We start from the raw sequence: 26246 nt of genomic DNA, 5'->3' as shown, positions 1-26246 counted from the left end.
TGTTACCGGGAGGGCATTCCAGAGTACTGGAGCCCGAACGGAAAACGCTCTATAGCCCGCAGACTTTTTTTGGGCTTTGGGAATCACTAATAAGCCGGAGTCCTTTGAACGCAGATTTCTTGCCGGGACATATGGTACAATACAATCGGCAAGATAGGCTGGAGCTAGACCGTGTAGTATTTTATACGTAAGTAGTAAAACCTTAAAGTCACATCTTAAGTGCACAGGAAACCAGTGCAGGTGAGCCAGTACAGGCGTAATGTGATCAAACTTTCTAGTTCTTGCCAAAAGTCTAGCAGCCGCATTTTGTACCAACTGTAATCTTTTAATGCTAGACATGGGGAGACCCGAAAATAATACGTTACAGTAGTCGAGGCGAGACGTAACAAACGCATGGATAATGATCTCAAAATCTGTCCTCTTCAGCCCCTTTAGTAAATATTTCGGTACAATGTGATCAAACAAAACCAATTTTCTGTTAAGTAATATAGAAATTTATCAGAGCTGCATTTGTATGCATGCACAACACTTTAGGCCTTTAGCATATCAGTTGCGGAATAAAATTATGGAATGGATTAAGCAAAGAAATTAAACAAATAACTAATATGGTTCAGTTTAAGAGACTGCAAACTACAAGATTATTTACATGTTTAATATTTGTTTACTTATCCATCCATCCATTTTCTACCGCTTGACCCATTTTGGGGTTGCGGGGGGGGTGCTGGAGCCTATCTCAGCTGCATTCGGGCGGGAGGCGGGGTACATCCTGGGCAAGTCGCCATCTCATCGCAGGGCCAACACAGATAGACAACATTCACACTCACATTCACACAATTCGTTTTGCCAATCTTATGGTTTATTTATTTATTCACTGTTCTGTTTTAAACAGAGAACAAAGAAATGGGATAAAACTGCTATGATTTGGAATGAGGTAGGATTAATTAAGATCAATTTCTTCCTACTCCTTTTTCGGACATGCTGTAATGAAACAATTGGAAGTATGTAATGCATTACATTGTAATTGTATTGTATGCATGTTCGAAATAAACTAATCTGAACTGTTTATTTCTATGGAGGAGTGTAGTTAATCATAGAACAAGCACCCAATGTTATTTAAAAAAGTATTGATTTTGAATTGAGAATCGATTCTGAATCATATCGTTACTTTTAAGATTCTCATCGATTCGAATCGTATGTTGCCCAAAGTTTCACAGCCCAACTAGACTACTATTGTTTTATTCTTATTTGCACCATTTCTCCAGAAACACGTTACCCCACAATGAAATTTTGGGACATTTTTGATTCCTAATTTCCAATTTATTTACACTCCTTTACAAGAAAAAATATTTATGTGTGCAGGTAACTGGATCTTGGAGCGTTCAATAGACGGGACGACCTTTGAACCCTGGCAGTACTACGCCATGACAGACACCGAGTGCCTAACCCGCTTCAACATCAACCCAAACACAGGACCTCCATCGTACACGAGGGATGACGAAGTGATCTGCACATCCTTCTATTCCAAGATTCAACCCCTGGAGAATGGAGAGGTAAACTATGTTGTTCAAGTATGACTGACATAGTTCAGAATAAGTTTTACTCAACGTTTTTTCAGGTTGTAGAAATATATTCTACATAAGTCGCGCCCACTAAATTTTAGAATTAAAAAAAAAAAACATTTTCCCATATTTAAGCTGCAGATATATATGTTGTGAAATGAGTAAATGTTTATTTAGATACCTTAATTGTTTCAAAACAGTGTCTGTAACACAGCATTAAAACGTCTGATCAAATAAAACAGAATTCATTGTTGTGGACCCACTAGCTGCGGAAGCTTGCTCTCTATATCAGTTAAACCAGGGGTCTCAAACATGCGGCCCGCGCTTTGATAGGACAATTTAATGTTGGTGCGTCTCGCGAGTTTAATATGGACGGCGCTTGATAGGTCATGCTTGCCAACGTCCCCAATTTTCCCGGGAGAACCCTGAATTTCAGAGCGCCAATTCTCTCGATGCCCTTGTCAATTTTCACCAGATCAACAATTTTCAAGGAGTGCCATAATGGCACTGCCTTTATCGCCTCCTACATCCTGAACTGACAGCGTGCAAGCCCAGTTGTATGTTGCATCTGGCCATGTGAGACACACGTGTGTTATTGCAAGATATATTTGATCAACAGCTACACACGTCACACTAAGGGTGGTCGTAAAAAAACATTTAACACTGTTACAAATATGTGCCAGACTGTGAACCCACACCAAACAAGAATGACAAAACACATTTCGGGAGAACATCCGCACCGTAATACAATATAAACACACCAGAGCAATTACCCAGAATCCCATGCAGACCTGACTCTTCCGGGCTATAAAATACACACCCCTGCTACCACCAACCTCCCACGCCCCCACCCTCCCTACTTGCGTCGGTTGAGGTGTTGTATATTGTAGCCCTGCAAAGTGTTCTGGGTATTTGTTCTCTTTTGTTTAAGTTGTGTTAGGGTGCGGAAATTCTCCCAAAAAGGGTTTGTCATTGTTGTTTGGTGTGGGTTCACAGTGTGGCGCATATTTGTAATAGTGTTAAAGTTGTTTATACGGCACCCTCAGTGTGACCTGCATGGCTGTTGAACAAGTACGTCTTGCAGCCACTGATGTTGTTCTGCACAGGTCTCACACAGCATGATACAGAGCTGTCACTTTGGTTGTGTGATGTAAAAGCGCGTAAAAGTTGTGGAGCAGTAGTCCTCTTATTGTCACCGATGTCCCACTGGGTGTGAGTTTTCCTTGCCCTTATGTGGGCTTACCGAGGATGTCGTAGTGGTTTGTGCAGCCCTTTGAGACACTAGTGATTTAGGGCTATATAAGTAAACATCGATTGATTGATTGATTATTGAGGGATTCGCAAACCCCTGGGAGTACGTGAAGATATGCCAAGGGATAAGTGAAATTTATTAGAAGTATTCTTAAAAAAAGCAGCAATTCATAAATACTTAATAAATACATTTATTGGATAGTTGTTCAACAAAATATGAATGTAAGTTCATAAACTGTGAAAAGAAATGCAACAATGGAATATTCAGTGTTGACAGCTAGATTTTTTGTGGACATGTTCAATATATACTGTATATATATATATATATATATATATATATATATATATATATATATATATATATATATATATATATATATATATATATATATGTATATATATATACATATATATATATTTATATATATATATATATATTGACTGAAAGAGCGCACACTTTCCAGACACTCACCCGACTGCGGCGAAATGTCACGTTATTGAAGGGGAAATGCTTTATTTAAGAAAAAACAAGATATAATATATGTATGTATATATACATATAAATATATATATAAATATATATATATATATATATATATATATATATATATATATATATATATATATATATATATATATATATATATTGGGACTTCCCGCAGGCGGGCCGTAGTTTGGAGACCCCTGTTCTAGAGCATTGATTAGTAGCCAACGAGAAAATATATTTTTCACAAAATGAATGTAAACAGAGGTCACATCACAGGGAGTATATTACTATTATAATAATAATATTAACAATAATAATAATGGATTAGATTTATATCTATTACTAGATACTCAAAGCGTTCATAGAGAAGTGGGAACCCATCATTCATTCACACCTGGTGGTGGTAAGCTACATCTGTAGCCACAGCTGCCCTGGGGTAGACTGACGGTGGCTCCCAGTTTGCGCCTACGGCCCCTCCGACCACCACCAATCATTCATTCATCATTCATTCAGCAGTGTGAACGGCACCAGGGGCAAGGGTGAAGTGTCCTGCCCAGGGACACAACGGCAGCGATTTGGATGTCAATGGGTTGGGAGCGAACCTGCAACCCTCAGGTTTCTCGCACGGCCGCTCTACCCACTACACCATGCGTAGTGGGTATTAAGTGGGCGTGGCTACAGGATAGAGTTGCCAACGTTTTCGGAGTTCTTTGCATGAATGTTTTTAGAATTTTACATTACATTTTCATTTATGATAATGTTAGTAAATTACAAAAAAAAAAAATATGCGGTGCATAAATTGAATTTATAATTGTCAAAAAGCCAACCCAAAGATTGTGACGGTAAAATAGTGTCGAAATGCACCCATACACAGAAAATGTAATCTTGATTTTAAAAATGTTCTATGTTGCGTGGCAGAACACAGTGCTAATAAAAATGTTCCTCTTCTTTTTGTTTGTTTTCCTCTTTTTTTTTCCCTCAAAGGGTGTGTAATAGCAGCCAATAATAGTGCCTGACATCTCTAGTAAAACAACTGCATCCATTGTTGGATCTGCTTCATACTTACTGTTTATCGCCCCTTGACGCTGCCATGACCTGAAAAATTACAGGATTTTTTTTGTTACCTTGCACTAAAAGTTATTAGACTGCGCACACAGAATTAAACCATAATCACAGGAAGCGAGTCCACGTTTGCAGTACAAGCCGACTCAACATCATCCAGGTTACTGTTGGAAGACAGCGGAACAAGGATTCAAATGTATGCACAGGCATTCAACAAATGTCATTAAGGTGTCCAAACATTTATTTTTGTCTCCTGTTTATTAGTGTAGTAAAATATACTTCAAGACATACATTTTCGGATTCAGGGATATAATAAAAATGTAAGAGTTTTACCTTTTAACATTGTTACAATATACCACTGAGCCAATGAAAAGCAAGTTATGGGCTGCAAAGGGCCGGACTTTGAATACCTTTCCATTAAGTCATTACCTTGTTTTTGTTATATGCCTTTAAAGGCCATATTTTTACCAAAGATTAGTCTGCAAATAAGATAGTGTACTCAAATTTTCAACTGTGTTTACTGAATGTTTGCTGTGTTGTCATGGTTTTTCTAAAGCAGGAGTGATACTTACCAGGATTTTTTTTGTTTTTATATGATAATTATTTCCGACTGAGTTAGATTTTAATGTATATAAGTGTAGTATTTATGGGAAGAGTGGTTGTTTTCATTAAAAAAACCTGTCCTCACACAGGTTTTCACTCTTATCTAGCTACAATTGTTTGTGTGCGTGTGTGTGTGTGTGTGTGTGCGTGCGTGCGTGCGTGCGTGTGTGCATAGTAAGAGCTGAGAACGGCCTTGCGATAACTGACATTAATGAACTGAAGGCTTCAGGACACACACCAACAGACACACACACACACACACACCCAAACACTACATTTCCCACATAGGCCTCTAATTGTAGTTGCCTGTCTGGATATTGTGTGCGCATTTCCCCATGGGTGCAACTGTTTGTCTTGTGTGTTTGTCCTGTATATGTATGTGTGTGTGTTGTGTACCCTCTAGGGGAGCACCGGAGGGGGTGTGAGCGAGGAGATGTCAAGAGCTGCAACTAACGGAGGAGTCTGAAAGTGTGAGTGTGTGTGCATACGCGCTTGTGGTTGACAGCTCCCTCGCCGTCTGATCACAGTGCAACTATAATGAGTCAGAGGCGATGTCTCACGCGCACACACGCACACACATGCAGGCACAATGCCGCCGTGCCACTCATAATGTGTTCACACCTACACAGCCACATCTCCTTCATGACTTCCAAGTGTGCAGCTTGCAAGTGTCCCCCACGCCCACACCAACCATACACACTTTTGGCACAACTGAGGTATTTTTGGCAGATGCCAAATGTTGTTTTTGGCCACGTTGCTGAGACGAGCTGACTGTGACGCTCTCCTCGCCTACTCTTTGGCTATCACCAGATATACAGTATATATACACCCTGTATTTATACGATACACACACAGCCTCAAGTAAACCATCACTTTTGTGGCCCTGACTGGCCTTTGTCTTAGTCGACTGTTAAAGCTAAACTTTTTCATTGCGGAGATTCGGTATAATTTGTCGCAATCATAAAAGCTTGTTTGTTTTAAAGGGTAACTGCACCTTTTAAAGGAGAATTGTGTCTGTCGTTCACAATCATTATAAAAGACATGACGTTGAATGTAATTTTTTTTTGTATTACATTCTAAACTCGTAAATAAAAAAATATTCTGCCCATAAAAGAACATTCTAAAAGCATACATTTTGTGACTTGAATATTACAGGGATGGGAATTTTCCACGGATCCGCAGAATTCCGCCGATTTTGGTGCCGCCGGTCATTTATATGATATAATGCCAATGTGTTAAGGCAACAGATTGGCTAGCTCTACAAATCAGCTGACGACATCAACCAATGACATTGCCCGTTACAGGCGTATGCACGCGTCGTTTGCCGACAATATCTAGTCCCTGATCCTCAATTATTGTGAGCGTTTCTGAACTCCATCCATTCATCCATCCATCCATCTTCTCCCGCTTATCCGAGGTCAGGTCGCGGGGGCAGCAGCCTAAGCAGGGAAGCCCAGACTTCTCTCTCCCCAGCCACTTCGTCTAGCTCTTGCTAGACGAAGTGACTATGTTTCCCGAGGCGTTCCCAGGCCAGCCGGGAGACATAGTCTTCCCAACGTGTCCTGGGTCTTCCCCGTGGCCTCTTACCGGTTGGACGTGCCCTAAACACCTCCCCAGGGAGGCGTTCGGGTGGCATCCTGACCAGATGCCCGAACCACCTCATCTGGCTCCTCTCGATGTGGAGGAGCAGCGGTTTTACTTTGAGTTCCTCCCGGATGACAGAGCTTCTCACCCTATCTCTAAGGGAGAGCCCCGCCACACGGCGGAGGAAACTCATTTCGGCCGCTTATACCCGTGATCTTATCCTTTCGGTCATGACCCAAAGCTCATGACCATAGGTGAGGATGGGAACGTAGATCGACCGGTAAATTGAGAGCTTTGCCTTCCGGCTCAGCTACTTCTTCACCACTCGTATTCTTATAATATATATTATATAATTTGTTATAATAGAAGAGAAAAGCTTGCCTCTGAGCACTGCTGTCTGTTTTGTGGATATTTTGACGTGTGTTTTGAGGACCATCGACTCACTTGTAGTGTATGAACTCCAGGAGTTGTTGAGGATAGTGGAGTCAGTACGGTCATGTGAACTTTACAATGCAAGAGACTCTGATTCATTTTTTCGTGCTTATGCTAACCTACCCCAGTGCTTCCGTCGGGTGAACACGCTGCTGCCCAGGAAGCGGAAACACCGAGGAGTGCGATCCGGCCGACTGGTAGAAGTGAAAGCTTGGTTGGCACATCCTGACGCGGTGAAGATCTCTGCACTTCCGCTGGAGTACCGCGACTTTTTTGGTCGCTGTTTGTTGCGGCGGGCGTTTCGACTGGTCGGCGGGACGGCGAGAGGATCCCTGCGTGCTGTGCCCTCTTCGCTCATCTCACCGGGGCTCAGGTGGCGTGTCCCTGGCTAATCTTTGGCCTCAGTGCTTATATTGTATTGCAAGGACATTGTGAACTATTGATCTCGGGGAAAGGTGGCACTCTTTGACTACGCGAAATCGGCAAGGCATCTAAGTAAAGTGACTTTACGGAGAAGTAATTTTTCACTGGGATCTGCCTTCAAGCTGAAGTCAAACATCGTCACAAATGCGGCCTCAAATCTACCATCGAAGCCTCCCACCTCCGACTCGGCTCCTCTCACACCAATCTACGACAGACGAGTCCATTCAGAGATACAATACACGATCTTATGTATTTCAACATTTTTATACTTTGAATTCTGGTTAATCCATTTGTAGGCGTATTTTTGTCTATAATCCAAAAGTATGCAAGAATTTGATATGTGTAAACTTGTATGCATAAATTTCATCACATGATACATTTTTATGAAAATATTTGCTAATAAATGTGAAATTTTGGTCAGGGGAATGTTGTTAGATTTTGACTCAAAATAGCAGGAAACGCATACTAACCTAACATGGATTTCAAAATGTTTGTGTTTTAGGATTAAAACATTTTCAGCTGATTTTGTAAATCTTCATTCCCATCCCTGATATTCAATCAATCAATGTTTACTTATATAGCCCTAAATCACTAGTGTCTCAAAGGGCTGCACAAACCACTACGACATCCTCGGTAGGCCCACATAAGGGCAAGGAAAACTCACACCCAGTGGGACATCGGTGACAATAATGACCCAGTGGGACCTCGGTGACAATGATGACTATGAGAACCTTGGAGAGGAGGAAAGCAATGGATGTCGAGCGGGTCTAACATGATACTGTGAAAGTTCAATCCATAATGGATCCAACACAGTCGCGAGAGTCCAGTCCAAAGCGGATCCAACACAGCAGCGAGAGTCCCGTTCACAGCGGAGCCAGCAGGAAACCATCCCAAGCGGAGGCAGATCAGCAGCGCAGAGATGTCCCCAGCCGATACACAGGCAAGCAGTACATGGCCACCGGATCGGACCGGACCTCCTCCACAAGGGAGAGTGGGACATAGAAGAAAAAGAAAAGAAACGGCAGATCAACTGGTCTAAAAAGGGAGTCTATTTAAAGGCTAGAGTATACAAATGAGTTTTAAGGTGAGACTTAAATGCTTCTACTGAGGTAGCATCTCGAACTGTTACCGGGAGGGCATTCCAGAGTACTGGAGCCCGAACGGAAAACGCTCTATAGCCCGCAGACTTTTTTTGGGCTTTGGGAATCACTAATAAGCCGGAGTCCTTTGAACGCAGATTTCTTGCCGGGACATATGGTACAATACAATCGGCAAGATAGGCTGGAGCTAGACCGTGTAGTATTTTATACGTAAGTAGTAAAACCTTAAAGTCACATCTTAAGTGCACAGGAAGCCAGTGCAGGTGAGCCAGTACAGGCGTAATGTGATCAAACTTTCTTGTTCTTGTCAAAAGTCTAGCAGCCGCATTTTGTACCAATTGTAATCTTTTAATGCTAGACATGGGGAGACCCGAAAATGATACGTTACAGTAGTCGAGGCGAAACGTAACAAACGCATGGATAATGATCTCAGCGTCTTTAGTGGACAGAATGGAGCGAATTTTAGCGATATTACGGAGATGAAAGAAGGCCGTTTTAGTAACGCTTTTAATGTGTGCCTCAAAGGAGAGAGTTGGGTCGAAGATAATACCCAGATTCTTTACCGTGTCGCCTGGTTTAATTGTTTGGTTGTCAAATGTTAGAGTTGTATTATTAAATAGAGTTCGGTGTCTAGCAGGACCGATAATCAGCATTTCCGTTTTTTTGGCGTTGAGTTGCAAAAAGTTAGCGGACATCCATTGTTTAATTTCATTAAGACACGCCTCCAGCTGACTACAATCCGGCGTGTTGGTCAGCTTTAGGGGCATGTAGAGTTGGGTGTCATCAGCATAACAGTGAAAGCTAACACCGTATTTGCGTATGATGTCACCTAGCGGCAGCATGTAGATGATATTAACTAAGTATTAGCGGTATTGTTATCATAAGCGCTAACGTACACAAACTATTTATAGCGACGCTGTGATCCCTAGCGTGTGTGCCTATGTTTACATCATCAAGTGGTAAGGTACTTCCTTTGCTTGTGAAAGTTATTTGTAGATCCTAAATCATGCCTTTCACCTGGAAAGTAGAAGGATGAGAATTTAATCCAACAAGTTGGTACACTTTGAAAGCCAATTTTGACCCGGGAATGGCGAGATTAACACAAAAATGTAACAGCGAGGAGGCATGATGATGATGCGCGGATTGTTCTTCCAAGTATGCGGCAGTAATTCCGGAGACAGCGTGCATGTAGGAGAATGATTTATTTGCATACATCACACAAAAAGTCAGGAACAAACAAGACAAGTGTGTCCAACTCACGGGACGCTAACAAGATAGCTCATGAGGAACGCTAAAACGGGACTTGGCGCCAGACAACCACGGGGAACCAGAAATCATCAAATGTAACAGTTGCGTAAAGCAAACAAAAGCACCAGAATGAGAGAGACGGAAAGGCAGGACTAAATAGCTCTCTAATTTGTGCTCGGAAACAGGTGAGCGTCCCGAACACTAATCACAGGCAGGTGAGCATAATCAGCACCAAATGACAACCAAGAAAAACACAAAACAGGGGTGCTGAAACAGAACTAAAACAACCAGTAAATCCAAAGGGAAAACAAACTATGATCCGGGCCATGGGTCATAACAGAAAAGACGCTTGGTTCCACCCCATTTTTTTTCATGAAGAGTGTGAGTCATTCTTCATCTAAAACCGGACTATAACAACATTTTGTCTGTCGGTATCATATTGACAACAAACAATGTACAGTAAGTGATGTTTTAATTTGTTTGTTGCCTCTCAAAGTCTGCAGTGAGCAGTAATTAGTGATGATGTTAAAAAAATGCAAATGTTGTGATGCGGTTTTTTTTAATTAATGCCAACCTATGCAAATGATCAAAATAACGTAAATATTAAATGTTATAATAAATGTGGCCCTTACTACTTTACAGTAGGAAGGGGATTCATATGGTCCCATTCGTCATGGTTTACCCGACACATGAAACGTAACGAATTGGTGGGTTGCACTATCCACTTTACCAGCCATATGGCAGTACAGTGTTAAATATTCTAATAAGTGTATTCTGGCTATTCCAACTTTGACCACAGCCTCAGTTTGCAAACACTTTCGGCAGACTGCATTACAAAAACTGCGAGATTCACCCAGGAATGGGTTCATTTGAATCCTTTCGCTACGGTATACTTACACCATGTATATAAAACCTAAATAAATGTTTTTTAAGGGCTTTTTAAGGTTCCAAGCTTGTAAGCTGACTTTCGATCGCATTTGTTTAATATTTAGCGTGCATAAATAAAAGAAAAACATTGTGAAATGTGAATGACAGGCAAAGTTCCAAAAAAAAGTGCAGTTCCCCTTTAAATGTAATTTAGACATTGTCTTACAAATGCAATACCGTGGTACCTCAGTTTTTGTTGGATTCTGTTCTAGACAAAAACAGAATTTTTGTGAATATATTGAATAAATTGAACAAGGAATTGAACAAAAGTGTTAGGAACTGTTATGTAGAATGGGCGTATTTTGGCTTGAAAACAAACGATAAAGGTTAAGCTTTTCACACTGAAGCTTCGCTCTGGAAGAGGTATTTTAAACAGGGCCAACTAGCTCGAGGCTAGTGTCGACAGTGTTTTAGCTACTTCTAAAACACTGATACCAAAATTTGCAGTATCGCCCAAAACGTATCCAAACAGAAGAATAAGTGCTTATTACATTTTAACAGAAGTGTAGATAGAACATGTTAAAACGAGAAGTAAGCAGACATTAACCGTACATGAACAAGTAGATTAATAATAGATTTTTCACCACTTGTCCATCATTTTGACAAAAATAATAGAATGACAAATGACACAATATGTTACTGCGTATGTCAGCAGCTAAATTAGGAGCCTTTGTTTACTTACTACTAAAAGAAAAGTTGTCTATATTAATGCCAAAACTGTTCTTTGATTGCAAGAAATATATGTTTAATGTATGATAAGTTTTTTTTTGTTAAAGCCAATACTGACATTTTGTTTGTGGTCCCCTTTATTTTGAAAAGTAACAAAATATATTTTGGTACAGGTACTAAAATATCAGTATTGGGATAACCCTACACTACTACAGCTACTTGTACTAAAAGTGAATAATGGACAACAAATCAATGATTAAAGTGGCACATTTACAATCCTCCAATACCCTGTTTGTGGAGAAGCACATTGATAACTCTTTATTAACTAGCACTACACAATCCAGTGAAAAGATGCAACATTGCTGCTAGCAAACTTGCTGCTGCTAAGCTAACAAACACAGCTGTGCTAAAATGCAGCTCTGAGCGTGCTCTCACTGGCGTCACACCGACTTTTAAAGGCACACACTCTGCTCTCATGAAACATCTCTCCACTGCAGATGCCAGGTATTTGAGTTTCTTAAGTAACACATTATTTTTCCTAGTTCCTACATTTATTAAAGAGTAATTCCGTTAGTTACGAGTTACTATGATTAATTATATTTTAAAAGTAATTTTTGTAACATTGACCAGCAATGAAACACACTTAAGTTATCTCAAGTTGGTAGCAGGCAGTCACAGAATATCAAAATAAAAGTCCTTTGACAAAGGAAATTTTGACTCAATCATCAATCAATAGGGTCTCGTGGTCTCCGGTTTGAGCCCAGCATGTGCAAAGGTGGACTGTGCAGTTAATACGTTGCAAAAAATCCTGAGGGTTTGTGAAAATGTCTGTTAATGTTACAGCCGTATCATGTTCACATATCAGGCCCAAAGGTAAGTATGGCATCAGACTAGTGCCAAAATCCTCACACTCTGCATATGCGTGGTCTCTCTTCGAGTGCGGACTCATTTTGCTCTCCTGATGTTTGTTTCTTTCTCTACATGTACGGTGTTCCACCCTTGTTCCCCTTATGTCTGATTGGCCACTTTGAACGCCGACTGTCTCCTGGTCAAAGCCACTCCGGGGGAACTGTTACAGTCAAACGATGTCTTTAGAGTCGTCTTTAGACACTAAAAAACAATTAAAAAACGTTTTCCAATGCAAATCGATCAACAAAAATAGAACATTGCACCATGTCGTTTCCCAACCCAAGAGACTTCTGACCTCTGCCACACAAAGCACCTTTAATGTTTACCTCCAGTTGATTTTTGTAGCTCCATGTCACAATGTGTCCATCTTCCCCCGTATAGATCCACGCTTCTCTAATCAATGGCCGTCCCAGTGCAGATGACCCGTCCCCGACCTTGCTGAACTTTACCTCCGCCCGCTACATCAGGTTGGTGTTCCAGAGGATCAGGACGCTCAACGCCGACCTCATGACCCTGACCCTGCGAGACCCCAGGGATGTCGATCCTATTGTCACCAGACGGGTGAGGCTGTACTATAGCACCTGTTTATTTTCTCATTGTCTCGTCTGTTTTTGTTTTATTCCGTCCCTCAGTTTTTGAACTTGATTAGTTCTTGAACAAGGTTAATAAATCAAAAAGTTCATATAGAGAAGCAAATTTCTCCATGAGTAAATATGGATAATGGGTTCCAAGCCCGACAAAAGGTCCCAATTTATTGAAGGTTTGTACACATTGAACTCTGGCTGCACCTAATATCGACTATCGTAACGATTAGTTAGATAATAAAACGTAACTGTAATATTTCCATCGACTTTTAAATGTGCTTATGAACAACAAAGATGCCATTTATTCATTCATAATTATGTATTTATACTGTAACTGTGCTACTCATTCAGCTGTTACAAAATTTTAAATTACTATTAAAATGTTGTTCATTTAAAAGAGAGAAAAGGCAAAGTTCTTATAAAAACTATTAACCTTGTCTATGTATTGAAAAAAACAGTTAAAATAGCAATTGAAACAAATAACAAAATACCGAATCTAACTCCCTCAAAAAGAAAATAATCTTGTGATGTTTGAAAAGCTGCACACTGGTATATTTATTATTTATTAACTCCTGCCAGTTTTAGCACTCTAATACACTCAATGTGGTGGATTCTATCTTTGATTAATTCTTAAAATGTCGGCTATTTAATAGATTGTATGTTTAATCTGTCTATCTGTGTTGGCCCTGCGATGAGGTGGCGACTTGTCCAGGGTGTACCCCGCCTTCCGCCAGATTGTAGCTGAGATAGGCGCCAGCGCCCCCCCGCAACCCCAAAAGGGAATAAGCGGTAGAAAATAGATGGATGGATGTTTAATCTCATTATACTTACGCATTGGTGCCTGTCTGTGTGTGGGTGCGCGGTTCGCATTTTGTATTGTGCCTTTTTTTTTTTTCTTTAAACATGTCCTGTCCAGCCTTTTTTATTGCATTGCAAATTGACGCTGCTTTAAAAAGTACTCAAATTGATGTAGACAAAGTTTATCTAGCACTGCAATCCTCTTTTTTACCCCAAACATTTGTGTTACCTTGCTGTGCTTTGCACTAGCTACTGGCGAGTCTCCGTCGCTGTCAGAAGCTATTAGTCCCGCCTCCATCCACATAGACAAAGATTGAGGATGACTGGCAAGAGGGTTTACTTGCTATTGAATGCACCGAGTGAAACCTCTTTCACCTTGTTAGGAAGCAAAAGACACACAAAAGTGAGGAACATTGCAATTTATCAATGCTACCAAATTATCGACTTCGTTATCATTTATTGTTGGATTACTTGACTTTTTATCGTCACAAGCTGACTTGATGCTCAATAAAGTGTCACTAACAAAGTAGAATTACGAATCAAACCACTAAATTCCTGTGCTGAACATAACATGGAAAACTTCCTGGCAGGTCCACCACTATCATTAAAGGTCAATCACAAAGAGATTATTTTCCATTACAATCCAGTGTACTGTACCGTCGATGATTATAAAGCTGTTACTGTAAGGTCAGTCCCTACTAGAGCGGGGTACTGAATTACTAAATTTGGTTCTTTTATAGCTACCAACCTACCTACTAACCGTTTGTGCAAGAGAGATTTTTATAGCTTCTAAGTAATATTTCAATTTTCCATGCCAACAAAGCAAGTATGCCCGACGGAAAACACTTGAAAGTACAGTTGGTCTACACATTTCACAATGCGCTAGCTCGAAGATAATTTGGACGGCGTGGTGCTGTTGGGAGAGTGGCTGTGCCAGCAACCTGAGGTTCCTGGTTCGATCCCCACCTTCTACCAACCTCGTCACGTCCGTTGCGTCCTTGAGCAAGACACTTCACCCTTGCTCCTGATGGGTCGTGGCTAGCGCCTTGCATGCCAGCTCCCGCCATCAGTGTGTGAATGTGAATGTGGAAATACTGTCAAAGCGCTTTGAGTACCTTGAAGGTAGAACAGCATTATTCAGGTATAACCCATTTACCATTTAATATACGTTGGATATCCAATATACTTAACATTAATGATTTTACATAGCAATTGCAATGCATCAGCATTTGGTAATAAAAATTACAAGTAAGATGCACGTTACAATCAAACCACTGGTGTGTAATAAATAAAATACAGTACTTAGGTCCTGATATACTAAGATCCAAATACAATTGCCAAACAGCGTGTGCAATCTATAAAATTGCAACTACTACAATTAGTGGGCGTGTTGCGTGAGATCTACTAACATTGCACGTGTTATTCATAACTCGTGCAGATGGCCTTATCAAAATGACATTTTTGTGCGTCTCACTGCATATTCATGTCATCATGCCTGTTTGCCGCATTTTAGCTGCTTTCCACTTCTGATTGATTGCAAAACTTTAAGAAGGTCATCACGCAAGTAAACAAGGTAGGAGTTAAACTTTCACATACTCTAAATAACCAATTAGGATATATATATATATATATATATATATATATATATATATATATATATATATATATATATATATATATATATATATATATATATATATATATATATGGGCTTCACGGTGGAAGAGGGGTTAGTGCGTCTGCCTCACAATACGAAGTTCCTGCAGTCCTGGGTTCAAATCCAGGCTCGGGATCTTTCTGTGTGGAGTTTGCATGTTCTCCCCGTGAATGCGTGGGTTCCCTCCGGGTACTCCGGCTTCCTCCCACTTCCAAAAACATGCACCTGGGGATAGGTTGATTGGCAACACTAAATTGGCCCTAGTGTGTGAATGTGAGTGTGAATGTTGTCTGTCTATCTGTGTTGGCCCTGCGATGAGGTGGCGACTTGTCCAGGGTGTACCCCGCCTTCCGCCCGATTGTAGCTGAGATAGGCGCCAGCGCCCCCCGCGACCCCGAAAGGGAATAAGCGGTGGAAAATGGATGGATGGATGGATATATATATTATATATATATATATATATATATATATATATATATTTGTTACTTTGCATGCAGTCGGCTTTCGGCCCCATGGCCTAACATTTTAAGCCCAATGCGGTCCCCGAGTCAAAAAGTTTGAGCAACCCTAATCTAACGTATTGGAATTGTAATTGCTTGCAAGGTTTACGGTATAATACTTGCAAATTAAACTCACAAGTGTAAGAAAACAAGATAAAACAAATGAACAGCTCAGTCGTGAATGCTAAAAAAATGTAAACATTTTATTATTAAACAAGTATTCCACATAAACACCCAAGTACCAGAAAATGGTACCGTTGTCAATTCTCAGGTACCGTGAATTGGTACCGAATCGATTCAAATGTGACAGGTGCCCATCCCTAGTTCTTACATATTGTTGCTTTAAATGAGTTATGAATATGCTAACACACTTTTGAATAAATATTGTTTCCTTCTCTTGTTGTGTCTCCTCAGTACTACTATTCCATTAAGGATATTTCAGTCGGAGGGATGTGTATATGTTACGGTCACGCAAAGGCCTGCCCCCTCAACACCGCTACCAAGGTAAAACGCTGAACTCTTGGATCCTCCCCCCATCACATTTCAAGGTAACACAGCTGTCTTTAACCAATGTGGAAAAAGATTCAAGTACCCTCAGGCTTCAGCTTTTACATCAAACCTTTGCTGCATTGTCACTGAAGGACACAGGTGTTGTCTAGCGCCTCGGTTCAGTCCAGTGTTTGATACCAGACACCTGATCTTTCGCACTTTTTCCTCACACGCTCATGGTGTGTTGTCCTGCACGTCCTCAGGCTGAAACAAGTTTTACTTCGATGTGACACATTTGTTATTGTTTTTTTTCCCTCTCTCTAAAGGTGATGATGTCAGCATAAGTGATGTCATATGTTTTCAGTGTCTACTCTTACTTTGCACACTGCAACTTCCATATCGGCATTGGTCCATATTTAATAATACAATAATATGCCAGTTTTCATTGGTAATTTTTTCTTAAAGGTCTCTTCAAGACTGAGTCGTATAAAAATTGGAACCATTGTTTCCATAAGAAATCATATTAACCCAATAATGTGTTTCAGACACTCAAAAACATTAACATAGAGCACATTTTAAGGAGAATAATTATAGTTCTACAAACCCCGTTTCCACATGAGTTGGGAAATTGTTAGATGTACAATGATTTGCAAATCCTTTTCTATCCATATTCAATTGAATGCACTACAAAGACAAGATATTTCATGTTCAAACTCATAAACTTAATTTTTTTTTGCAAATAATAATTAACTTAGAATTTCATGGCTGCAACACGAGCCAAAGTAGTTGGGAAAGGGCATGTTCACCACTGTGTTACATAACCTTTTCTTTTAACAACACTCAATAAATGTTTGGGAACTGAGGAAACTAATTTTTGAAGCTTTAAAAGTGGAATTCTTTCCCATTCTTGTTTTATGTAGAGCTTCAGTCGTTCAACAGTCCAGGGTCTCCACTGTCGTATATTACGCTTCATAATGCGCCACACATTATCGATGGGACACAGGTCTGGAATGCAGGCGGCCCACGAAAGTACCCGCACTCTTTTTTTTAATTTACGAAGCCACGCTGTTGTAACACTTGTCTTACTGAAATAAGCAGGGGCGTCCATGATAACGTTGCTTGGATGACATGTGTTGCTCCAAAACCTGTATGGACCTTTCAGCATTAATGGTGCCTTCACGGATGTGTAAGTTACCCATGCCTTGGGTACTAATACACCCCCGTACCATCACAGATGCCAGCTTTTGAACTTTGCGCCTATAACAATCCAAATGGTTATTTTCCTCTTTGTTCTGGAGGAAACCACGTCCACAGTTTCCAAATATAATTTGAAATGTGGACTCGTCAGACCACAGAACACCTTTCCACTTTGCATCAGTCCATCTTAGGTGAGCTCGGGCCCAGCCAAGCCGGCGGCGTTTTAGGATATCGTTGATAAATGGGTTTGGCTTTGCATAGCAGAGTTTTAACTTGCACTTACAGATGTAGCGACCAACCGTAGTTACTGACAGTGGTTTTATGAAGTGTTCCTGAGCCCATGTGGTGATATCCTTTACACACTGATGTCTGTTTTTGATGCAGTACCGCCTGAGGGATCTAAAGTCCGTAATATCATCGCTTAAGTGCAGTGATTTCTCCAGATTCTTGGAACTTTTTTATGATTTTTACGGACCGTAGATGGTAAAATCTCTAAATTCATAGCAAATGCTCGTTGAGAAATGTTCTAAAACTGTTCGACAATTTGCTTACAAAGTGGTGACCCTCGCCCCATCCTTGTTTGTGAATTACTTAGCATTTCATGGAAGCTGCTTTTATACCCAACCATGGCACCCACCTGTTGTCAATTAGCCTGCACTCCTGTGGGATGTTCCATATAAGTGTTTGTAGCATATTCAACTGAATATGGGTTGACAATGATTTGCAAATCATTGTATTCCGTTTATATTTACATCCAACACAATTTACCAACTCATATGGGAAACAGGGTTTGTATATGCAGAAAATAATGTGAAATACAAAATCACTTTTACCTCTATTGAAAATAATTTAGTGAAAAAGGCAATGAACTGACAGGTAGGTATAAGGGAGGGAAGACCCACCTTTGTGCTTTTCTACGAGTTCTTACTTGATTTCCATAGAGTTTCTCACGTTCTTGTCAAAGAACGTCGCTATTTTCTTTGGTCCCGTAGTGGCTTATTTTGTAGTCGTAATTACCTGTAATTTTAAAAAGCACAGTGGCTTAGTCACTAACATGTGTGATTCGTTGTTCATGCCACAGGTGTCAAAGTCAAGGCCCAGGTGCCAGATTTGACATAATTTCATGTGGCCCATGAAAGCCTGGAAATATTCTGCGTCAGTAAAGTACTTTATCTTTTCTTACTAAATGTATTTGTTGTTTCTGTTTTAACAGAAAAATATATCAATTGCAATAACAAATATTAACTTATCTTTTTTTTTTTTTTTTAATAAAGATACTGTATAAATGTGTAAGAAGCAATGTTATTTATGCTTAGTATCTCTATTAGTTTTGTGTTTCCTAATAATGTAAAAAAATATATATTATACACTAAATAAATAAATAATAAATGGGTTGTACTTGTATAGCGCTTTTCTACCTTCAAGGTACTCAAAGCGCTTTGACACTACTTCCACATTTACCCATTCACACACACATTCACACACTGATGGAGGGAGCTGCCATGCAAGGCGCCAACCAGCACCGATCAGGAGCAAGGGTGAATAGTCTTGCTCAGGACACAACGGACGTGACGAGGTTGGTACTAGGTGGGATTTGAACCAGGGCCCCTCGGGTTGCGCACGGACATTCTTCCACTGCGCCACGGCGTCTAAAAACTTTTTTTTTTGTTAAAATGAATATCTGATTGACTATGTACATACAATTGTACACTGTAAAAATGACAAAAGATTTTACGTTATAAAAAACCGGGTTGCTCAGTCACCAGAATGTTACCATAAAAAAAAAAAAGCACTGCTGCCGTATACCGTATCTCTATTTACGGTAATACATCATAATAACAACTGCCATAGATGTTTAAAATCCAATCACGTGAAGATGTTGGTGCATAAAAACCAGGACACTAAAGTATACACATGTACCTACATTCATTTCAAGAGGAACTGCACTATGTGAGACAATAACACACACACGTTTTTTTTGTGAGTTATAAATAGTTAAACACTGCTAGTAAGAGGCACCTAAAAAATACAGTTAAGAGGGATTCATCTATTGGGCCCATAGAGCACTTAAAATATCCAAAACCCGCCAACAACGCCCCATTTACTGTATTTTTCGGACTATAGGTCGCAATTTTTTTCATTGTTTGGCCGGGGGTGCGACTTATACTCAGGAGCTACTTGTGTGTGAAATTATTAACACATTACCGTAAAATGTCAAATATTATTTGGCTCATTCACGTAAAAGACTAGACGTATAAGATTTCATGGGATTTAGCGTTTTGGAGTGACAGATTGTTTGGTAAATGTATAGCATGTTCTATATGTTATAGTTATTTGAATGACTCTTACCGTAATATGTTACATTAACATACCAGGCACCTTCTCAATTGGTTGTTTATGCGTCATATAACATACACTTATTCAGCCTGTTATTCACTATTCTTTGTTTATTTTAAATTGCCCTTCAAATGTCTATTCTTGGTGTTGGTTTTTATCAAGTACATTTCCCCAAAAATGCGACTTATACTCCAGTGCGACAAATACATGTTTGTTCCCTTCTTTAAAATGCATTTTTGGCAGATGCGACTTATATTCCGGAGCGACCTATACTCCGAAAAATGCGGTACATGGTGTGACCTGAATATCAACCAAGCTACAGCGACATTGTTATCGTAAGAAATGATACAGAGCAAAGTGATAACAGAGAGACAGACACACTGCCCCTCTGGCCACATTAAGACTTCCTTATGTTATGTTGCTAAATACTAACACTAGGACAATGGCAATCGCTCCATTTTGTCCACTAAAGACGCCGAGATCATTATCCATGCGTTTGTTACGTCTCGTCTCGACTACTGTAACGTATTATTTTCGGGTCTCCCCATGTCTAGCATTAAAAGATTACAGTTGGTACAAAATGCGGCTGCTAGACTTTTGACAAGAACAAGAAAGTTTGATCACATTACGCCTGTACTGGCTCACCTGCACTGGCTTCCTGTGCACTTAAGATGTGACTTTAAGGTTTTACTACTTACGTATAAAATACTACACGGTCTAGCTCCAGCCTATCTTGCCGATTGTATTGCACCATATGTCCCGGCAAGAAATCTGCGTTCAAAAGACTCCGGCTTATTAGTGATTCCTAGAACCCAAAAAAAGTCTGCGGGCTATAGAGCGTTTTCCGTTCGGGCTCCAGTACTCTGGAATGCCCTCCCGGTAACAGTTCGAGATGCTACCTCAGTAGAAGCATTTAAGTCTCACCTTAAAACTCATCTGTATACTCTAGCCTTTAAATAGACCTCCTTTTTAGACCAGTTGATCTGCCGCTTCTTTTTTTTCTCCTATGTCCCCCCCTCCCTTGTGGAGGGGGTTCGGTCCGATGACCATGGATGAAGTACTGGCTGTCCAGAGTCGAGACCCAGGATGGACCGCTCGTCGGGACCCAGGATGGAGCGCTCGCCTGTATCGGTTGGGGACATCTCTACGCTGCTGATCCGCCTCCGCTTGAGATGGTCTCCTGTGGACGGGACTCTCGCTGCTGTCTTGGATCCGCTTTGAACTGAACTCTCGCGGCTGTGTTGGAGCCACTATGGATTGAACTTTCACAGCATCATGTTAGACCCGCTCGACATCCATTGCTTTCGGTCCCCTAGAGGGGGGGGGTTGCCCACATCTGAGGTCCTCTCCAAGGTTTCTCATAGTCAGCATTGTCACTGGCGTTCCACTGGATGTGAATTCTCCCTGCCCACTGGGTGTGAGTTTTCCTTGCCCTTTTGTGGGTTCTTCCGAGGATGTTGTAGTCATAATGATTTTTGCAGTCCTTTGAGACATTTGTGATTTGGGGCTATATAAATAAACGATTGATTGATTGATATGGGTTCACTAGAGCTGGATTTGCCTAGCACTCAGCTTGTAAAATTCGTAGCTCATCCGCCGTATACTCAGGCTCAAAAAGATAGAATTAGGGATCATCATTTGTCCAAAAGTAGTTGTCGTCTCGCACAAGGACTGACGTGATGGTAGCAAACACAGAAAGGCGTTCTCGATGTTGTTGTTGTTGATGGATATAGCAATCGTTGCTATGCGCTTGGGCTGGGTGGTCTGGCTAAAAAACTGTATCAAGATGTAAGTGTTTTGTATCGGTCGATATTGATAATTATTGATACTTTGTATAACCTATGGAAAATAAGGACAAGGAAAAAAATAGAATTAAATGTAAACATTTGTATTTAAAATGTAACCTTCCTCTGATTATAATCTCCTGAAATGTCAACGTAAGCATGGAAAAGACTAAAAAAATGTAACCTCGTAAAATGAAGGTGCAAAAATAAGGAATATGTAAGAAATGCTTAATTAAGTGTAACAAAATAGTGCAAAATGTAAAAGAGGAACCTGCGAATAATTATTTTCTGCAGGTTTAGTGCCAGGAAGTTACAGTTGTAATCTAAAGGGTGAGCGCGGCTAGGGTGGTGTGGTATTGCCGATCTTGGTTAGTTGAGCACCTTGCATCATTTACAGACTACATTGGTTTAACTACGGTGCCTTTAAAGAAAAAAATATAGAAAAAATGCCATATTATCGACTTTCTGTCATTTCAATTTCTTCTCTCGCTGTACCACTCATTTCTGCTTTCTCCTTTGACTCCATGCAAAGAATCAACCGCCAGACAAGGAGATGACACAACCAAACCTGATAGTTGATACTGTTACCTGATTGGCTGTTGGTGTGTCACTCCCGCTGATCAGTGATCAGATCCTGCATTGTTCAGTTACCAGAAAGCGAGTGCCTTTGTTCATGCAACCAACCTTGCTTTGCAACTTCGCTTGACCTCTTCTGATAGAAGAAAACAAAAAAAAGAGCACTTTTTATTGCGATCCATATTGAAATTGTTTTATCGCACAGCTGTACTATGCGCCCTGTGAAATCAATGCGAAAAAAGAAAAATTTGTTCTGGTAATGCTTAAAATGAGCACAATACTGTGAATATTAGACATTATCATGATTGTGCCTGTTACTACATTACTTACAGCATGTATATTAAAAATGTTTGCTTTATAGGTGGAATAGGTTCGTCTTCATTACCTGCATTGTTAGCCACCTCTTACTATTAGTGTTTCACTCTTTAGAATGCACTGAAGACACATAAGGATTGTGAATGAGGCGCAAAATTACACACAAAATGTAATTCCCATAAATTAGATGTTTCTTTGAATTTGTAGTATTTACTTGCGTATTGGCAAAGTAAACATAACCCACTCAATTGATACCTTGCCTGATAAAGTGCTACACAAAACCCCTTGGCCGTTTTTTGACTGCCATTCAGTTTTTGGAAAAGCTCAGTCATTTTCCTGCTGTCCAACCTCATCAGCCCTTCAGCTATTAACATGAACGCGGGGGAGAAAAACAAGTATAAATATGGCCAAACACAGTCATTCATGGACATAATTAAGTACCGGGCAGATGTGAGCTGATTTGTTAATGATTGTCTCCAGAACATCTGCTAGGATGCGTGCTCAGCACAAAGGCAGCCTGAAGCCAGAGCTGGGGTGTTTTGTCTCGGATAAAAGGGGAGGAAAACCGGCCGGTGCCAAAATAACCAAACTTGGCTTGGACTTTTGCTATTGTACTCTGCACAGTCTGGCAGCCTCTCCTCATCAACCGATTTACAGAAAGTACTAAATTGAATTACTAAGTTGGCAGAAGTCTTGCGACGCTACTGTGTTATGAGTCTCTCTTCTCTCAGGAGGGCGGTGCTGAACCCATTTGTTACCAACTAATAATCTGGAAAAGGGAAACAAGATAGTTTCCAGCGCTCTCCTGTGAATACATTATTGTTCCACAGGCCACTTACAAACACTGCTAATTACATTTTGCTGCCGTCTATTTGAACGTGCAGGCTGCTACCTCCTCTCTGAGCTGCTACCTTACTGTGGTAGAGGAGTTTGCGTGTCCCAATGATCCTAGGTGCTATGTTGTCTGGGGGCTTTCATGCCCCCTGGTAGGGTCTCCCAAGACAAACAGGTCCTAGGTGAGTGATCAGACAAAGAGCAGCTCAAAGACTTCTATGGAATTACAACAAAATGAACTCAGATTTCCGTCGCCCGGACGCGGGTCACCGGGGCCCCGCTCTGGAGCCAGGCCCGGAGTTGGGGCACAGCCCGAAGAGGCAACGTGGGTCATCCCTCCAATGGGCTCACCACTCATAGGAAGGGTCATAGAGGCCGGGTGCATTGTGAGCTGGGCGGCAGCCGAAGGCAGGGCACTTGGCGGTCCGATCCTCGGCTACATAAGCTAGCTCTTGGGACGTGGAACGTCACCTCACTGGGGGGGAAGGAGCCTGAGCTAGTCCGCGAGGTAGAGAAGTTCCGGCTGGATATAGTCGGACTCACCTCGACGCACAGCAAGGGCTCTGGAACCAGTTCTCTCGAGAGGGACTGGACCCTCTTCCACTCTGGCGTTGCCGGCAGTGAGAGGCGACGGGCTGGGGTGGCAATTCTCGTTTCCCCCCGGCTCAAAGCCTGCACGTTTAAGTTCAACCCAGTGGACGAGAGGGTAGCTTCCCTTCGTCTTCGGGTGGGGGGACGGGTCCTGACTGTTGTTTGTGCTTACGCACCAAACAGCAGTTCAGAATACCCACCCTCTTTGGGTACACTTGAGGGAGTACTGGAAAGTGCTCCGCCGGGTGATTCCCTTGTCCTACTGGGGGACTTCAACGCTCATGTTGGCAACGACAGTGAAACCTGGAATGGCGTGATTGGGAAGAATGGTCGCCCGGATCTAAACCCGAGTGGTGTTTTGTTATTGGACTTTTGTGCTCCTCACGGATTGTCCATAACAAACACCATGTTCAAACATAAGGGTGTCCATATGTGCACTTGCAACCAGGACACCATAGGCCGCAGTTCCATGATCGACTTTGTAGTTGTGTCATCGGATTTGCGGCCTTATGTTTTGGACACTCGGGTGAAGAGAGGGGCGGAGCTTTCTACCGATCACCACCTGGTGGTGAGTTGGCTGCGATGGTGTGGGAGGATGCCGGACAGACCTGGCAGGCCCAAACGCATTGTGAGGGTCTGCTGGGAACGTCTGGCAGAGTCTCCTGTCAGAGAGAGTTTTAATTCACACCTCCGGGAGAACTTTGAACATGTCACGAGGTAGGTGCGGGACATTGAGTCCGAGTGGACCATGTTCCGAACCTCTATTGTCGAGGCGGCTGATTGGAGCTGTGGCCGCAAGGTTGTTGGTGCCTGTCGTGGCGGTAATCCCAGAACCCGTTGGTGGACACCAGCAGTGAGGGATGCTGTCAAGCTGAAGAAGGAGTCCTATCGGGTTCTTTTGGCTCATAGGACTCCGGAGGCAGTGGACGGGTACCGACGGGCTAAGCGGTGTGCAGCTTTAGCGGTCGCGGAGGCAAAAACTCGGACATGGGAAGAGTTCGGGGAAGCCATGGAAAACGACTTCCGGACGGCTTCGAAGCGATTCTGGACCACCATACGCCGCCTCAGGAAGGGGAAGCAGTGCACTAGCAGTGCGGATGGTGTTCTGCTGACCTCGACTGCGGATGTTGTGGATCGGTGGAGGAAATACTTCGAAGACCTCCTCAATCCCACCAACACGTCTTCCTTTGAGGAAGCGGTGCCTGGGGAATCTGTGGTGGACTCTCCTATTTCTGGGGCTGAGGTCGCTGAGGTAGTTAAAAAGCTCCTCGGCGGCAAGGCCCCGGGGGTGGATGAGACCCGCCCGGAGTTCCTTAAGGCTCTGGATGCTGTGGGGCTGTCTTGGTTGACAAGACTCTGCAGCATCGCGTGGGCATCGGGCTCGGTACCTCTGGATTGGCAGACCGGGGTGGTGGTCCCTCTCTTTAAGAAGGGGGACCGGAGGGTGTGTTCCAACTATCGTGGGATCACACTCCTCAGCGTTCCCGGTAAGGTTTATTCAGGTGTACTGGAGAGGAGGCTTCGCCGGATAGTCGAACCTCGGATTCAGGAGGAACAGTGTGGTTTTCGTCCTGGTCGTGGAACTGTGGACCAGCTCGATACTCTCGGCAGGGTTTTTGAGGGTGCATGGGAGTTTGCCCAACCAGTCTACATGTGCTTTGTGGACTTGGAGAAGGCATTCGACCGTGTCCCTCGGGAAGTCCTGTGGGGAGTGCTCAGAGAGTATGGGGTACCGGACTGTCTTATTGTGGCAGTCCGCTCCCTGTAGGATCAGTGTCAGAGCTTGGTCCGCATTGCTGGCAGTAAGTCGGACACGTTTCCAGTGAGGGTTGGACTCCGCCAAGGCTGTCCTTTGTCACCGATTCTGTTCATAACTTTTATGGACAGAATTTCTAGGCGCAGCCAAGGCGTTGAGGGGATCCGGTTTGGTGGCCACGGGATTAGGTCTCTGCTTTTTGCAGATGATGTAGTCCTGATGGCTTCATCTGGCCCGGATCTTCAGCTCTCCCTGGATGGGTTCGCAGCCGAGTGTGAAGCGACCGGAATGAGAATCAGCACCTCCAAGTCCGAGTCCATAGTTCTCGCCCGGAAAAGGGTGGAGTGCCATCTCCGGGTTGGGGAGGAGACCCTGCCCCAAGTGGAGGAGTTCAAGTACCTAGGAGTCTTGTTCACGAGTGGGGGAAGAGTGGATCGTGAGATCGACAGGCGGATCGGTGCGGCGTCTTCAGTAATGCGGACGTTGTATCAATCCGTTGTGGTGAAGAAGGAGCTGAGCCAGAAGGCAAAGCTCTCAATTTACCGGTCGATCTACGTTCCCATCCTCACCTATG

General features: G+C 42.2%; 1 protein-coding gene across 6 annotated transcripts in view; it reads left to right on the top strand.

The window, feature by feature from the left end:
* The window catches only part of lama2 (laminin, alpha 2), a 522186-nt gene that overhangs the window by 147885 nt on the left and 348055 nt on the right, over nt 1–26246 (top strand). For all 6 annotated transcript variants that reach the window (XM_061886159.1, XM_061886158.1, XM_061886155.1 and 3 more), the window contains exons 5-7: nt 1360–1550; nt 12636–12815; nt 16208–16297. In XM_061886159.1, the coding sequence (XP_061742143.1) occupies nt 1360–1550; nt 12636–12815; nt 16208–16297 (461 nt within the window). The remainder of the gene's footprint in view (nt 1–1359; nt 1551–12635; nt 12816–16207; nt 16298–26246) is intronic.

Source organism: Nerophis ophidion, linkage group LG24 (assembly GCF_033978795.1).
Source record: "Nerophis ophidion isolate RoL-2023_Sa linkage group LG24, RoL_Noph_v1.0, whole genome shotgun sequence".
NCBI lineage: Eukaryota > Metazoa > Chordata > Actinopteri > Syngnathiformes > Syngnathidae > Nerophis > Nerophis ophidion.
This window is presented reverse-complemented; position numbering and strand designations above follow the sequence as displayed.